The following is a 17,854-nucleotide window of genomic DNA, read 5'->3' as shown; positions in this document are numbered from 1 at the left end:
AATTTTTGACTTAAGTCACTATATTAACTATATAGTTTGATTTAATTTTTGAGTTTTAATTCAAAACATCTTAGTAAATATTACTTTTTGAATGATATTTGCACATTGTATATTAAACTATATAGTGTAAATATTATTTATGACCCAATTAAGTGATATTTCTTCAAAAATCAATTAAACATGTGCTTAACTATTCACTTAACTTGTGCAAACATGTTTTAACTCATTTGCATGTAAAAGATATAAATGCTCCTAGAGAATGCGTTTTTTAACTAAAGGCATGTAAATGTCTTTAAACTTAAACTATGCAATGAGCCTTCTAGAGTACGTTTTGCACTATATGGCTTACCACGTTCATATTTTTAAAATACACAATGCTCCTCCAAGAGTGTGTTTTGCACCTTTAGGACATATACCGTATTTTTAAAATGTGTAATGACACAGTAAGAGTGTGTTTTACACAGGCAAGTCATTCATATTTTTAAAATGTGTAATACCACTCCAAGAGTGCGCTTTTGACCAAATGCATGATTTTAAAATATGCAATGGCACTTATAGAGTGTGTTTTGCATGAAAAGATCAACTACAAACATCTTAAAATATGTAATCCCTCTTGGAGAATGTGTTTTACATATGTTTCATGCATTTGCGAATGGTAAACTCGAAATTGAAGATTCAAGCGAAAAAACTTGATGGTTTCTTCCTCCAAGAACACGTTTTTCATCTAAAATGCCCAAATCTGCCCATGATAAGGATTGAAATCCCTAGGAAGAGGGTCATTTTTGCATCTCTTGGCATTATAATGCCCTAGGCGTTCAATCTTATACAAAAAACGGTTCATTGCATAACATTTTGGAGCCACGTTTTAGTCAAAAATGCCCAAATTTGGGGCGTTTTTGGTCATATTTTTGCTAAAAAACGCTTCATTTCATGCCCTCGATAAATCATGTTTTTACAACAACGCCCAGACTTAAGGCAATTTTGATCACATTTTGGCTCAAATAAAAGTCGTTTTGAGGTTTTGATCCATCTATTTGTTAAAGATTGTGGCTTCAATCAAATTAGATCACCTTTAGATCTTTTCTGTACATGCACCTTGCATAGATTAAATTGATAAACATATATATATATATATATGTATGTATGTATGTATGTATGTATGTATGTATGTACTCACATATTCAACATTGCATTATAGTGCCATATTATTCACAGATGTATATATATATATAACTCATGCACATATTAAATAGAATACATTGATTGGACTTTCCTTGTAATACGAAATACCTTGAATGAACAAGGATCGAATGATATGATAACTATCAGGCTTATGTTATAGTTTAAGTTAATGACCATGTCACGCAGGGACATGACCCTACATGGCATTAGCCACATAGGGTCATGCCTCTACGTGACATGGCTCTTACCACATTTATATATACTGCCTATTGCCAATGGAAATTAGACCAATAACAATGACAGTCTAAAGTACATCAGCAGCATTATTATTTCTCTGTTCTAGCAGCGATAAGAGAGATTGTAATATATACTTTGACCTTTCAGTTCAAAATCAGATGAGACAATCATATCAATATTGAATAAATTGTTTGTCATTTCAAATATATAAATTCATCAATGCAGTATTGTTATACATTGAATCTATCAAGTATATATATTATCAGAAATACTGAAACTACTCTATCAGAGATCCTGAGAACTTTTACAATATTTTCTATTTAAGAACACGTTTTTGCCTTCAGATGTCAAAAATGCTTCATTTCATGCATTCTATGAACCACATTTTTGCTAAAAAGTCCTAGAAATTTGTGTTTTTCTCCACCTTTTTGCATTTTGGAGTCACATTTTTGCATTTGGGCTCATGTATATGCATTTGGGGAAGACGTTTTTGCATTCCTAAATCAAAACGACTCAAATACATGCATTTTTTGGCCATGTTTTTTGCAAAAACGACCCAAATGTTTGCATGAAAAGGGCACATTTTGTTATAAACACCCAATAAATGGCATTTTCAGCACATACGTTTGGGTCACTAGAGGTTATTTTTTAGTTTTAATGCATGTTATTGCCTTTAGAGACCACATTCTTGGCATTCTCATGTCAAATTTGACCATTGAATGCTCCTTAATCATTCATTATTTGCAAGTGTAGAGGAAGTCAAATAATTGTTTGTAAATCTGGATTTGAAGGAGAATCGGTCTTCAAGTCTATAAAACTTGCTATTTTGGCTCTTTGATCTCCAAGTAAGTGGACATGATCAATCTTGCTTACTAATTCATGCTTGTCTTACAATTTTGATGCATATATTAGCTTGATGTTGCACACTTGTTCATATATATGCCATGAAAAGTGCATTTTGTCTAAACATAATAAATTTAATCACATATATATATATATATATAGATTTTTTTTTTTTTTTTGTTTTTTTTTTTTTTTTCTCATATACTTAATGTCTCATATAACTATATATAGGTTTATCTGACAAAAGCTATCAAACATCAACACTCCCTCTTAGCTGGGGAGAATAAACACAAGACATATATTACACCATTGGTAATTTTAGGAATGACAAATTTTAAGGATGTCTTTGATCAGAAGATATCCACCATTTTGATATCACATTTGATGTCAATAGTATTGGTCTCCCAGAATATCAATGATATTCACCAAGTAATCAAAATAAGGTTTGATATCAAGAGTATTGGCCTCCAAGAATATCAATGATATTCACCAAATACTTAAAATAAGGTTTGATATCACATCTGATATCAAGAGTATTGGCCTCCCAGAATCCATGATATTCACCAATTACTCAAAAATGTTTGATATCACATCTGATATCATGAGTGTTGGCTTCCCAAAATATCAATGATAATCACTTAATACTCAATAAGGTTTGATATCACATTTGATATCAAGAGTATTCGTCTCCCAGAATATCAATGATATTCACCGAGTACTCTTTGAGTAATGGCCTCCCTGAATGTTGAGATGCAAGACATTCACCATATACTCATTTTGTCTAATCTCATAATACAAGTTATTGTAAGATCGTCACCCTACTGAAACTTCTGCAAATATAAGTTACATCATTTCAAAGTCATCACTTCCTCATGATGTACAAAGGGGGTAGGCCCATTAAGGTCATTATCACACGCAAGGACTTTCGAACTCCCTCTGAATATCAATCTTCTGAGCTCCTCAACCAAAGTTTACTTTGATGAATTGGATACTCCCTTTAAATCAGTTATGATCAAGGCACATAGCTAATATAAGAATACAAGTAAAAGAAAGACCACAAAAATATGTAAACATAATATTAAATAAACTAATCATTAAATACTTATCTCATTTGGAAGCTTGACCAACCAATGGAAATTCCATGTCTCCAATTTCATCACACCCTTCTCTTCATGTAACTTGATCTTTTTTTTAGTAAAGGGAGACGTGACTCTTCCACGAGTCACAAATTCAAATCTATCATAGTACTCTTTTATCACATGTGGACACCCACTATATGTTAGAAATTATTATCGATGTACTTTAATAATTGCTTTCACACTTCAGAGCACCCAATTTATGCCTCACAAGATTGTATTTGTTTCAAATAAATCTTGATGAGAAATCAGTATCCAAGTTAATGATTTGTGACATGAACCACCCTATGTGATATAGCCTGGTCAACAAACAATTTGCTAACTTCTAATGCAGATCTGACTTGGCATGATTACAAGTCTCTTAACCCATTGACTTTTGTTCTTCCTTCTATAATATTAATGACGTTTGTACAAAACATTATTTTCATCAGATATTAGAGTCGAATAATCTCCACCGCTCATCTTAAACAATTTCTTCCCAAAGCTAAAGATAGTGATGCAGTATAGATATTTTACTATAACAGTTGCCTGTTTTGGGTAATATGATACAAGATGCAAAATTGTGTTCTACCTTCTCTTATATATAATCCATGTGTGATCTATTTTATTCATTTCAGCTCCTCGTCATTTCCCTACACACTTTAGTTGGTGTCTTGCAAAACATAGTGAATATGAATCTTATTCAATGGCAAATTTATTAGTTTATACTAAGTATTCAAACTATCTTCCTCTGCATGTAATTTAGAGGGTTGAATTACTAGGGTGTCACCCATTTTTGAATAGTTTCCTCCATTCTTATTTATGTCCACAGGATAACTCACAACGACTTAACACTGGCTTCTCTTATCCTATGTGGATCTGACTCATTGGCCCGAGCTCCAAACCAAGCACATTATGTACATCAAGCTTGAGTCGGCATCCATTCTCCTCATTGTTGGGAGTTTGCAAAAAAATTCAACGCAGGAGGTCCACCATATTCGGTGCAACACCATGCAAATTCACTGGCTTTGACATCAATTCCTCACATACGACGGTCACAAAGACCTTTGTAATCTGGTCCCAATGCATAGTTCAACATCCTCATCTACGTTCCTACGCAAAAAACTCACCTACCTGAAATTCCAACATAGAGACGATCAATTTCGCCTTGGCACGAAGGCATCGTGTACACACATAGTGCACGATTGTGTAGAACTGGAGTCGGGTCATCTTTGACATATGAGAATTGAACACCAACATCCATTCATAGCAGTTCCAGATCATTCACTTCTTCCTGCAGCAATCTCCTCTCATGCATCTGGCTTTTTCTTCTACACCCCCAAGATCCACGCGCAATTCTAACAATATTTAATATAAAGTGAGATATCATTTCATCTTTGATATTAAATATTAGATCGAAGGAATAAGGATTTCCATAGCATCATTGTCAACTTATATAGTCAGCAAATTTCTCCGGCATCAACTTATATGCAGTCTATTTAGCACCCACAAGATCCCTAAAGACCAACCTGCATCGATACCATGTTAGATTTAGAAGGATCACTACATTTGTAATGGCACTACCTCTATTCGGCATGTGTTTTTCAAATGCAAAAATCACTTATATTTATATTGAGTATAAGCCATGAATAGACATGTCGCATGATGGGACATGTCTATTCATTGATCAGATAATTAATATAATAATAGATTTAATCTCTCTCTCTCTCTCACACACACACACACACACACACACACACATATATATCACATTATTATATTAGTTTTTTCTCAAATACTTATGTCTCATATAATTATATATAAGTTTATCTAACAGAAGCTATCAAACATCAACATGTGCAAGTGCATCATTTCATTTCGTATCCATCATTACATGCCATAGCACATTGCATCTCATTCCCCACATGCAATTACATGTAATCTCATCTTCCATCCACATTTACATGTAATTTCATCCTTCATATGCATTTACATAAAAACCTATTTTCCAAACCCACTTACATGTAATCACATCCTCCATCTGCACTTACATGTAATCTCATTCTTCATTCCCACTTACATGCATTTCCATCCTCCAAACCCAATCACATGTCACAATTACATGTCAATCACTTTACATGTAATTGCATTTTGAGAACCCATTTTTTACTAAAGCTCACACTTTTAAAGTCAAAATTATCATTTGCACACATTCCCATGCGCCTATGTAATAACCTTAGCCAGATTATAACCCAACAACTCCAATTTTAAAGTTCAAAAATCAATTGTTTGACATTTCATCAAACACTTGGCTAGCAAGTTCTATTATAACTGAAAATGATGTTGGAGAATTTGTTCTCTAAATATATTCAAATCTAAATTCTGGAACTGAATGCTAAACCACAAACTTTACCAAATAAGATTGATTGGCAACTGATTTCTTTATTCCATTTCATAATCAGAATGTTACAAGTTTAGAAACTGATACTAGAATCACCAATACTGGAAACCAGTTTGCAGAATTAAATTCCTAGATACACACACCTGTAATTAATTTGCAGGCCCTTAATTGTTGGCTCTTGTGTGTAGAGGCCCAATCGCTACCTTGCCAGATGAATCGCAGCACATGTATAATTGCTAACAAGCCTTTCCACACCCAACGTCCACCTCCAACTTAGTTCAGCAGGTTATCTAGTTCAAACGCAGATCCTCACAACATGAATTACAAGTCCAGTATGTGTGTGCAGCTACAGCAAAAGAGATCGCAGTCTCTTATTGATCAAATTCAGCCCTTATCTCCTGATCGCAGGGCTCCAAACATGCACGCAGCCTATTGAAATCTATTTGACAGACCCTAACTCCCAACAGCGACGCTTCCAGACTTGATCGCAGCCAAAAAGGAATGAATACCAAGTAATAATTAGGTCCTAAATGCTGCTTCCCTGTGACTACGGCAGCTTCACAAATGCCCTCTGATTCTTCAATGCAGATCACAGGTGTTATAGATTGACTGCAACAACGAATTCCTTCCAAACAACTTCCTTCAACATCAACTTCTTCTTAGCTATAGTAAGAGACAGTAGAGAAGTCAATAAATAAATCACAAAAGCAAATTCTCCTTAGACACAATATGAAACAATAGGAGAATGTTGGCCAATTGTATACTTCAACACAATTGCCAAGAACTTTTCAAACATAATCCTTGTACATTAGCAAAGACATACAGTTTAGAACACAGGAAAATGCCTCAAAGGCACAAAAGCAAATATATATTCAGACGTGCTTTTCCGAATTCAATGAGCTCTCATTTATAATCTTTCGTTGGCCAAAGTTTCCTAAATAACTCCACCTCATAAATTGTGGAAGTTTCCCAAAAGAACTCAACACTAGAAACTTTCCAACACACTTTTTAGAAACATCTCTTAATGTCATTATTATAATATATAAACATTAGTATAATAATGCAACTCAATGATTAACAAATAAATAAGAGCTCATGCAATTATTACTTTATTAACTACAAGTGATGACCAACTACCGAAGCCACCCACTGCACTGCCAAAAATAGCAACTACCAATAACTGACTTACTAAAAATAGTAAGTTCAAAACTAAGACCCCCAAAACACCCAATTAGCTCACGAGGGTCCCTGTGATGAGCTAACTCCATCAACTACGTAGACCTGCCAAAAACAAGGACATTACAGCCTAGTGGCCAAGGGAAAGCACTCTTTGGGATAAACTTCATGAAGGAGAATTTCTCCAGATTCTTAGATAGTCTGATTGATGTGTCTTCCAGTAATCAAAACAGAGTTGCGGAACTCCAGAAACTCAGCGGATGCATACACGTGGCCACGGAGGAATTGCCAAATCAATTAAATGTTGTGAAGGAATTGGCCAGGGAACATTCTAAGTGGCTCTTGAGATACACCAACATACACGTGCCTAGGAATGAAGAGCTAATCCCAATCATACTTGTCGCTAAGGCCTATAGAACAAGAGTAGAAAAGGGGAAGAAGATGAAGTGATTCACATTCCGCCCCCTTTTCACTTTCTTATGTAATTATTGCAATACAACAAACTAGTTTCTTGCCATTTGTCATTCTTTGAGAAGATGAACAGATTGAACTTCTATTGTAACGGTCATCTCAGAATCCTATATGTATGAAATTGAAAGATTAATAAAAGGTCGGCGAATTTTTGGTGTGAAGTACTTGATGTTGCAGAGTCTATTGAATGGTATTTTGTATCAACTATTTTCTGCTTCAATTTTGTTAGTTGTAGTTATATGTTTTCTCTTTTTTTCTAGATTGAAGTAAGAAAAGAACGGAGTTTCATTCCCCTGTTTCAAGGCAGCGAACAGATGTGATAACCAGTGTCATTGCACGTTCAAAGAGGAATCCCTTAAACATTTTTCCCTTTTAGTTAACTTCTTCTTCTCTGTAGTTCGGATCCTAATTAATTCAATTGAGTATTAGTTGTTATACTATTAAGTTTTGTGAGCTCATAAGATGTGTGGGTTTATATACTTAATCAATTCCTCATAAATCTTTTTCTGCCTAAGTTAGATCCTCCTTAGGTCTGGCTCAGTTTTACCTCTTCTGTTCTTAGGTCAAGAATACACCCCCATACTAGTTTAGGAATAAAACATAATTCATTGCAAATCTACCATAGGGAGCTATACCTATTAATTCAGAGAAAGGCCAATCTATCCAAAAGTGGCTTTTCAACTGCTTGTAATCAGATATTGTTCATAATTCGGGCATTCAAGAGTCATAATTAAAAAAGAACAAATTTGTTTACCAACAAATGTAAACTTGTGTAGGTGTGCAAAGTAGCTTTTTTTAATCTCAAATATTGTCTTTAATGTTAACTAATTAACCCATGCATGAAAAAAGTTTTAAATCCTTAAAAGTTTTCGAATTTCTTGGGTTTCTCAATTTTCCAAGTCCTTACCTTGTTTTTGTCGAGTCCACATCAAAAATCAGCTTGTCAAGTCCAAGGTGACTCTTGGTCTTGTGACTATGGTCCAAATATGCCAAAAATGACTTACTGTGAATAGTAAGTGTACAAAAAACTGCCTCAAATTACCTCAAAATGAACTCCAACTGAAATTGCCTAAGCCATATACCTTCTAAGTCCCTTTCATGTCCAGGTTAGCTTACGAGACCAAGGGAAAATAGGCTAACCACAACAGTGTGTTGTGAACTCTAGGAAGGGGGCATTATTGATAAAGTCATTTAATATAATTAATATTATTAAAGTAAAACCTAGTTTGACTTCAATAATCTAATTTAAATCAATAAACCCACAATAAATAGTATATCAACTCATGGGAATAATCCAACCACTTCCCAGATATAGATATGATGCCAACTAACCAACTCCACAACTTACAGTAAATAGTAAGTATGAGCAAAATATCCAAGCGAGTTACTGAAAATAGTGTGTGAATCAAAGTGTCCTGAATGATCTTTGTAGGCACGCTACAAATAAAATAGGACACTAAGTTAAATGATACCATAAATGAAAAGATCGAAGGACTCGCTTTGTACTCGAAAGGACTCATGAGTCCATGAACAAATCAAGTCAACTTGCCACAAACTTGGAAGCCAAGTCCAGGCAATTGCTAAACTCAAAGTCTGAATTGTTTTCTCAAAACTCTCCCAAGTCCAACGTCAAGATTCTGACCGCAAACTACAAATGCTTAGTCATCTTTAAAACTTGATTTTATTTACACTTTTCGTCTCATTTGTTATTTCTTATCACTCAAAATGAGTTTGTTATTTATTGTTTGTTATTTTTCAGGGCTTAAAATTGAGTTATATTAGGGAAGAAAGAGGAAGACGTAGACTTTGGTCTATTGTTTTTTACATTTGGACAAATTATTATATGTAATTTGTAAACATTTATAAACTTACGCTGCTTTTTTATAATTTAAGTTTGGAAGTACGAGTATGCATGATAAATTTCAAATATTGAATGTTTGGAGAACATATGACATGTGTAATGTTTCAATTATGGTTCTAATGTTTCTCTAAATGCATTAATTTTTTTATTTTTGTAAAGCTACAATTTTTTTCTTTTGCGAAGTCCTTCCTTGATCTTTTTTTGAGTCGGAGCAACCAAATCTAAGTCCAGTATTTTTGTTTATTGAGTCAAAGGCGAGTCCAAGTCTTCTAACTATCAATAATAAAGAAATGAGCACCATGAGGTCAACTAAAGAGCCATAAAACACGCTCAAAATAGCCCCTTAACCACCATATTAGCCTACAGGGACCACTGATTATAGGTTAACCTCTTAAAACAATTGATGCTTACGAAGGTGCAAAATTGGGGACATTGCACACAATGACATCTTTCCCATTCAAACCCATGTCCAATCCTTCTCACACTGAAGGCAATTATATTTTTGACTCTAAAAAAAACATAGAGAATGTTGTTGAGCTTCCAAACGTTCTATCTTATCCTTTCAACCCTATGTGCTAAACCTAATCATATCTCTGTTTCAATTTTCTATGCATAGTTCAAGTTTTTTTTTTGATTAAAGACGTGTATGTGACCAATTGGTTCTCTCTTTCAACATTCTATACTTAATTCAAATTTCTTTCAGTTAGAGCTGTGTATGTAACCACTTCTCGTCCTATCTTGGATTGCAATTCTCAAGCTATTACAACTTTTAAGGACTGCTTTCTCAAGTGGCTGTTATACTCTAATAACTGGTGACTGCCAATATTTATTTTAGCATAATTATTTTATTCCCAAAAAAAGTGATTTATCCCACATCTCTCGGATTACCTGTGGTGAAGATATGAGTGCAACAGGCCTAAAGAATTGGCAGAAAAAAGCCCTTAAGATGTTGATTGTTGAGGTCTCAAGTCATAACATGTCTATATTATGAATTCCAGATATTGCCAATAGTTTTAGGATTCCATTGGAAAAATAATTAAACACTTCAACTGACTTACTAGTACCATTAGTCATTACACTATTCAATCCTTGCAACAATTTGTGAAATCACTGAGCGTGTACATACAGTAGTTCTTAATAACATGGAAAATATGCACATATTTCATTTAATTGTCAAAGAATAAACAAACAAATCAAATACCAACAATAAAAATTATCGTACTTTTCACTTCTCTGCTCAGTGAGGATGCAATTCCCATATGACAATCATCAACATTTGCCGATTCTGAAGCACAAGTATCTTCCCCATCAAAAGGTTCTGATATTTCCTGATCCCCTGCTGCTGTAACCTGGTCTTTCAAAAAGCTAAGGATTTACTGATAAATATCAATAATGTAAACACCCAACTGCATGGCACAGACAAGTGGAAACTAGCTAGCGCATTCAGGAGTTGGGACAAACTAGAGAATAGCATGAAAGACAGGAAACAAAATGACAGTCATAACAAGCCTATATGTAGCTCTGCCTCATAGTCTGTCCAATATTAACAAAACAAAAATCCGTCTTATATTCTGTTCAAAACTTCAATGTTTAAAGATACTCTGCCACATGGTCAGCCCTTCTCTATGAAAATTTCAAGAAGTAATGATTGCGATTGTTATGTTCTACATTACTTTGGATCACCTGCTTTGCTGGCCTTAGATTCTCCAAATGATCATAAACTTGGTGCTATGACATGAACCAGGACACGAACATTGACTGTCAGTAGAATTAGTATCCAAACAATAGTAAAATAAGCCAATGTTGTAAATTAATCAAGCAAATTGAACATTACGTGCTCCATGCCATACACCATTTTCTTGTTCTTATATACAAAAAATTTGGCAATTGTGATTCATTTTGATCAAAGAAGACTTATAAATGTGCCAATCCACAAAATACATTGAAAGATTAACATGTCATGTACTTTTCACCTTCAGATTTACAATACAGAAATACCTTCAATAAATTTTACTAGGTCAAAGCATCCTTATCTCAACATAGTGTTATATTGACAACTATCTAGTATTGTTATTTACAGAAGGATACTTTCATGAGTTGTTTGAACCTTTTTCCTGACTTTGCAAGGTGGCCTTTTGTGTCCAGTGCCCCCATCAAGCTCCAGACCAGTATCATCTGAAGCACTTAATGATTTGCAACGCTCTGCACAAATTGCAGCCACAAACAGCTATAAATTCCTAATCATAACAGCTTCCAAAAATAAGAAAGGACTTTTAAAAAAGATAAGTGTGCAATGTAGTAAAAATATACAGCCAAAATGGTCATTATTACAAATAAGGTTTGTAAATGTCCATAATTCCAAAACTCATTCTCGGCAAGGGTGACTCAACTTACTAGGGACTCGGTGAAAAAACTTAGGGTAGACCCCACAAAGTGAAAATCCAAGAAATTTAGAGAGTTTTAAGGATTTAAAACTTGTTTCATGAACCCTTTATTTAATAAACCTTAAAGACACAATAACATCATCAAACAGAAGCTAATTTGATCACATCCACAACTATACACCAACCACATACGTACAAATGCAAATTGCAACTTAAAGAGTTGCATAGATATATAATTATTTTCAAATGTATACAAAGCTCATGGAATATGAAATCCAAGACATCAAATTTTCCAAACATATATCAAAACAGAAACAACAAATCTATGGCTCAACCACTCAAAGGAGCATGCATCCTACCTACAAAGGCACTCAAGTAGGTCCTCGATGACGTAACAGCCACGATATTGTTTTAATCATGACTATGCAGAATTTTGAGATAATGGATATGCATTATGTAGATTTCTATGATAATGATTTTCATAATTGGCCTTTTATTTTCTTAAGACTTATAGTTTGATGGGGATTTCAGAGCGACGCTGAAATAAGGTTGAGGTTGGTGCCCTTTGCAAGGGTCTTAGGGTGACAGTGAGAGGTACTAAGATACTCATATATCCATACTGAGATACTGAGGTACTCACTCCATACTTTCTGGCATAAAGTATCTTCATCTATTTCCCCTCAAACAATGCCGCAATTCATTTTATACTGGTTACTCTGTCCATCCGTATTTGGAGATGAAGATGCTCACTCATTTTAAATTGCCGCTAAATCATGGAGATGTCTTTTATATTCAACTACTCCTGTAGACATGTTGGTGATCATATTCTATGTCATTGATGCTGGAAATGACTTTCACTATTTTGCAATGATTCTCATTTTACATCCTTTCGATACTGAAGGCTATTTGTATTCCTTGGTCGGGGTCCTGTCTTCTATTGAACATTGTTTATATGGCTTCTAACCAGGATCGTCTCTTAGTGCAATTTTCCTCATATATCTTTTCATTGGCTAATGACTTCCTGTGTAGCTTTATATTGTCTCAAGCTATTCTTCGTTGTAGGTATTGTTTGGCTTTGTGCTATGTATCCATTCTGTCATCTTCTATGACATTCGACGCTGCTCAATAAGGATATTTCATTTGATGATGCTTGTCAACATACTCCATATTGTGTGGTGTGGATTTGACATATCACAGACTGACTCATTTTGTATGCTAATGTTCCCTTTCTACACCAAATTAGTACCAGCATACACCAGCACTGGGAAGGCTAACTGTAGAATGGATTCATTCATTGTGAAACTTGCAATTACTATAAACTTATCCAGCTATGAAGCACTGTTGACCTGTCATCCACCAAAGATAAAATTGTAGTCATCAAACAACATATCTATGACAGTAGCCTCTTCATGTAAGTATTAGTGATACTGATTATGACTGTTGTATTTGAACACACAATTCTGACATTAATGACAATTCTTCATCATGAATTTCCATATTCTCTTGATCATGATTTTTAGTGTCTTGACACACATTGTTTGAATATAAGTAGTGTGTAAAATCTAAAGATTCTCCCTTTAGCATGGATTTTGGACTCAAACTTTTCAAAATTTTAGAGTTCCATCATACCCTACAAACCCTCACAAATTTGGTTGAATACATGTGAATATTCAACCTAGGGCTTGCTCATAGAACCTTCAGATCTCTTGAGGCAAATCTGCAATTTAGGAATCTACAAGTACATTTCCTAACCTTATGAAATCCAGGAGGCCATTGAATTCCAACCATGGAGTCACAAGTTAGGACCCAAAAGCCATGGAAACCCTCAATTTCAAGGTTTGCTGACCCAACCTTAGTAAAACAGAGATATCTTCTACCAAACTTAACAAAAATGTATGAAACAAAGTACAATGGAATCAGGATTCACAGCTCTACCAACTTATGCCATCTTATCCAGTCCACCAATGCGTAAAACTCTGTACACACAATAAATGCTCAAGAAAACTGTTTATTTCTCCTCGAATTTGATTTGTCTGTACAGTACTTCACACCTCTGGTTATTTCTAGGGTGTGGATGCATAAATACATCATCCCCAATGGTTACAACAGAAATTTGAAAGGTCGGGACCATTGGGTGAAAAGTTGCACTTTTTGACAAAAGTAGTCAACAACAAAAATTGCAAAATCAGCAACTTTTACAACTTTTCACTTAAAACAAGATTACTTGTTCATTTGCATTCCTCCAACCCTTATTAAGGTAGAATTAACATAAAAACATATTAGAGACTCCTATTTACTCAAAATATGCAATTTTAGATCTTTTTGGACTAAGTGAACTTAGGTTATAAGCACACCTGAAGTTCCTTAACCAAACATAAGATCGTTGCTTATTACATTCTAAGTGAAATCAAGAACATCGTGTTGTGGATCATTACATATCTTTCACAAGGTCATCCTATGCCTTGATCCACATTGTACCCTTGGTGCCCTGCACTAGAGTGCACTGGCGTCGTGAATACAAGGCCAAAAAAGTCGCTTTACACTAAAGAATCGGCTCTAGAAGCGTGTCGTGGCCGCAAAGAATCAAATCTCGTCGCTATCAAAAAACTATCTAGATAGGATAACATGAAGTTTTAACCCACCTGTGCACACCTATAAAGTTGACCCTTTGAGCGTCACCATTTTGCAAGCAACTCCGAAAGTTATTGTGAAAATGCAAAAAAACCGGGGTCATTGATCATAAAAAAGATGCACACCATTAAACATTGTGAAATGTGGCACTGACATGGGCCCACACAATTATTGACAAAGAAAAGCCTTTAAATCTGATGGATAGCACAGTTTCCCATAACAAAATGGTAGAAGAAAACACGGGAAGGGATAACATGAAATGTCTACACCATTCAATGTGGCACAATCCTATTAACTGCTGAAAAGATGCACGACGTGAAAGATGAGACACATGGCAACAGCATGAGCCTTAAAACCTGGAAAAACACTACATTACCATCACTTGAATGGAATGGAGATATGTGGCAGAGCATAGTATTTCGCCATTTTGCAAGGGGCAAAAAGGGAACCCTGTGAAATAGCGAAACTGGCATAACACAAAGGTTAGCTGCAGATTTGAGGTGTTAACCCACTGTGACAAATTTCAGCCCATTGAAGGTTTCTCAGATCGATTATCTGTGATGGGCTGAAGGGGGGCAAAACAGCCTACAGTATGCATCTAATGCATTTGAAACAAGTTTCGCAACATCTAAAGGAGAGATAACACTAAGATTGAAGATAAATCTAACAAAATGTTGTGCCTACATACACAAAATCTTCATAGGATTATATTTGTAAACTATGTAACTAGCAATTTAACTAAGAGAAGCATTTTATCCTTAAATACTTTTCTCTTTGATATCATTAGATTAAAAACAATTTAGTGCAGTAGTATGTCACTCTAGTGAAATTCATTCCACCTTAAATATATCCCTCCCTCCTATTGTTGTCCTTGGACATCAAAACTAATTATAATCTCACTTGAATTTTATAGCAGAAACTAAAAAAAAGATATCTTTAAGATTTTTGTTGGAGTACATTAAGGTTCCCAGCCAAGGGCAACAAACAAAGATTGATATAGCTAAAATGACCAAGGAGACACATATCAAAAAGACACTCACATATTCCCACTGTGACCCTATTCTGAAAAGAGTACATAAAACTCATTGTATCGAAATATCTCATGGACTTCTACCAATAACCAACAAGATACAACATAAAACCTTGATGGCATCCAAATCATCTAATCAAGAAATTTATAAAGTCATCTGTCTATTCATTGGCATCAAAGGTTATATCACGCACTGTGTTGCAGCATTGCCCTACCATCAACATAAACTTTCCTTGATGAAAAAGAACAAACCTGCATGAGCTGCATATTGACTAGCTTTAATTGGTTTCCTGCATGTCTTACAAGATACCTGCAAGACCATTTTTGACAAAACAACATTAAAGTTGTACTTATAGTGAATGAAAATTTTCAATGAATAGATTCTATAGAAACTAATAGCATGAGCAGAAGTTAAATAAATTAATGAAAGAGCAACTGGAAGAATGTAATACAATATTCAAAAACTTCTGAGAAGCATAAAAAAAAAACTGTCCATGAAAAAAAGATTCTTTAGAGGACAAACAGTACTTTAAAAAAGATGAAGCATTACAAAACTCTGCACATGGACTTAATATTAAGAGAAAACAGGATGGTATACTTGAGAGACAGGACATAGTTAATTATCTATGTTACCGATTTGTCAGCCTCAAGCCCCAGATCCGGGTCATATCCAAACCCAATTGAGATTCCTAAAATATTCTGTCAAAGAATTTCAACAAACCTAAAACAAAGATTTGATTTGTTAACATTGTAACCAACCCCAAAGGGTTTTGATTTTTTTCCATTATTTTTTCAGTTCGTATTTGTTATTCCACTTTACAACATTAACCTAGGGCTGGCAATTTCACACAGAATTGAAAACTTGGAGCCATAATTTACAAACTCTGTGAATACTCTCTGATTTGCCAATTACTCTCTACATTTTTGCTAGGCACATTTCTACAAGTTCAACTCTTCCATTTTTAAGACACAAATGAGGAATGGGTAAAAATGCAAATGCATTTATGTAATGTCCCCTCTCCCATAGAATTGAATAATAAATAATAAATTAATAATTGAAGTATTAATAATAAATTATAATATAATTTGTTATTAAGATAATAATGAAAGAAAATTAATAATGCATTATATAAAATTATATATATTATCTATCATTATGGTCTATATAATAATAATAAAATTAAATATAATAAATAATGATAGCTAATATATTTATATAATTTCTTATTATAATAATATTTGGATAATGTAATAGTTAATCATTTAAAAATTAGTATAAAACATTAATAAAACAGAGGACAGGTCTCTTCAAAGGGATATTGAAGCTCTTATAACAGCAATTGGCTAAACTGACTAAGGGGGAGTGTTTGGAGAAAACAAATAGGCAGATACAACAAATGTAGTGTTAATCACTGGATAGGAGAAGGATTGACAGAGCACTTAAAAACATCAATAATAGATTGGCAGTGTTAAAGTAATTAAGATCGTTTCTGCAAATGTATTTTCATTGCCATTGTAATTGATGATTTCCAAATGCAGATTTGGATCTCATATAAATATGAGAGGAGGAGACATGTCTCTTCAAAAGACATGAAGAGACATGTCTCTATAGTTAATCACCATTTAGTTTATAAATAACTATATGTATAACTCATCTTTAACATATATATAATATTAATTTATTAACCATTTATGTAATATAATAATATATAATGCATAATATATAATACATATTATATTACACATATCATATATATATATATATATATATATATATATATATATATAAGATATATAATGCATAATATATATTATATGTTATATTACATAAATAATATATATTATATATATAAGATGCTTAAGGACAATTTATCATCAATGAGGTAGCTTAAACAAAATCGATCCAACAAAGTCATGTCCCGTAGCTTATGAAGTCATAGAAATACATACATACATACATACATATATTATTATCAGTAATATGAGACATAAAACAATGTTCATATAAATCATGAATGCAAATACTCAATGTAATGAGTATATCACTTCGACTGATGCTATACTTCAACAGGCAAACTGATGTAGTGGAGAGTAGGAGGAGTTAATCATATGGTGTGCTGGATTTATTTAAAGAGAGTAGACAGGAGAACTGGCAGTAATTCCAATCAGCATACTCTGATGGAAAAGAATATTAACGGAAAAGACATATGCCTACATCACTCCAATCATGGGCAATGCGAGATTCAATAAGGAGCCTTTATGAAAATCAATATGTTTAAGACAATGGAAGACATGCAATTATCAATGAATGCTACAAAAGGATTGACGGGATAGATCAAGACTAATGTTCAGCACAATCGAGTGTTAGAGCCAAATGCAACTGCTCAAGTATTCAGGGTGTAGGAAGAAGATTAGACGTAACGATTAATGAATCCACAAGAGATTCATATGATCATCGGAAGGGATGAATGAGTATTAGCTCAACTATACCATAGCCAACTCATCACTATGAGAGTGTTGTCA

General features: G+C 34.0%; 1 protein-coding gene across 17 annotated transcripts in view; it reads right to left on the bottom strand.

The window, feature by feature from the left end:
- Nucleotides 1-17,854, bottom strand: part of LOC149529181 (uncharacterized) — a 272,432-nt gene that overhangs the window by 140,077 nt on the left and 114,501 nt on the right. For all 17 annotated transcript variants that reach the window (XM_089811676.1, XM_089811678.1, XM_089811679.1 and 14 more), the window contains 3 exons: nt 15,584-15,641; nt 11,375-11,488; nt 10,509-10,640 (listed from right to left, as the gene is read on the bottom strand). In XM_089811676.1, coding sequence (XP_089667802.1) covers nt 10,509-10,640; nt 11,375-11,488; nt 15,584-15,641 — 304 coding nt within the window. The remainder of the gene's footprint in view (nt 1-10,508; nt 10,641-11,374; nt 11,489-15,583; nt 15,642-17,854) is intronic.

Source organism: Cupressus sempervirens, chromosome 11 (genome assembly GCF_028749045.1).
Source record: "Cupressus sempervirens isolate cs-2001-9-10 chromosome 11, ASM2874904v1, whole genome shotgun sequence".
In the NCBI taxonomy this organism is placed as follows: Eukaryota; Viridiplantae; Streptophyta; class Pinopsida; order Cupressales; family Cupressaceae; genus Cupressus; species Cupressus sempervirens.
Note: the sequence above shows the minus strand (reverse complement) of the source record. Positions and strands in the feature narration are given on the sequence as shown.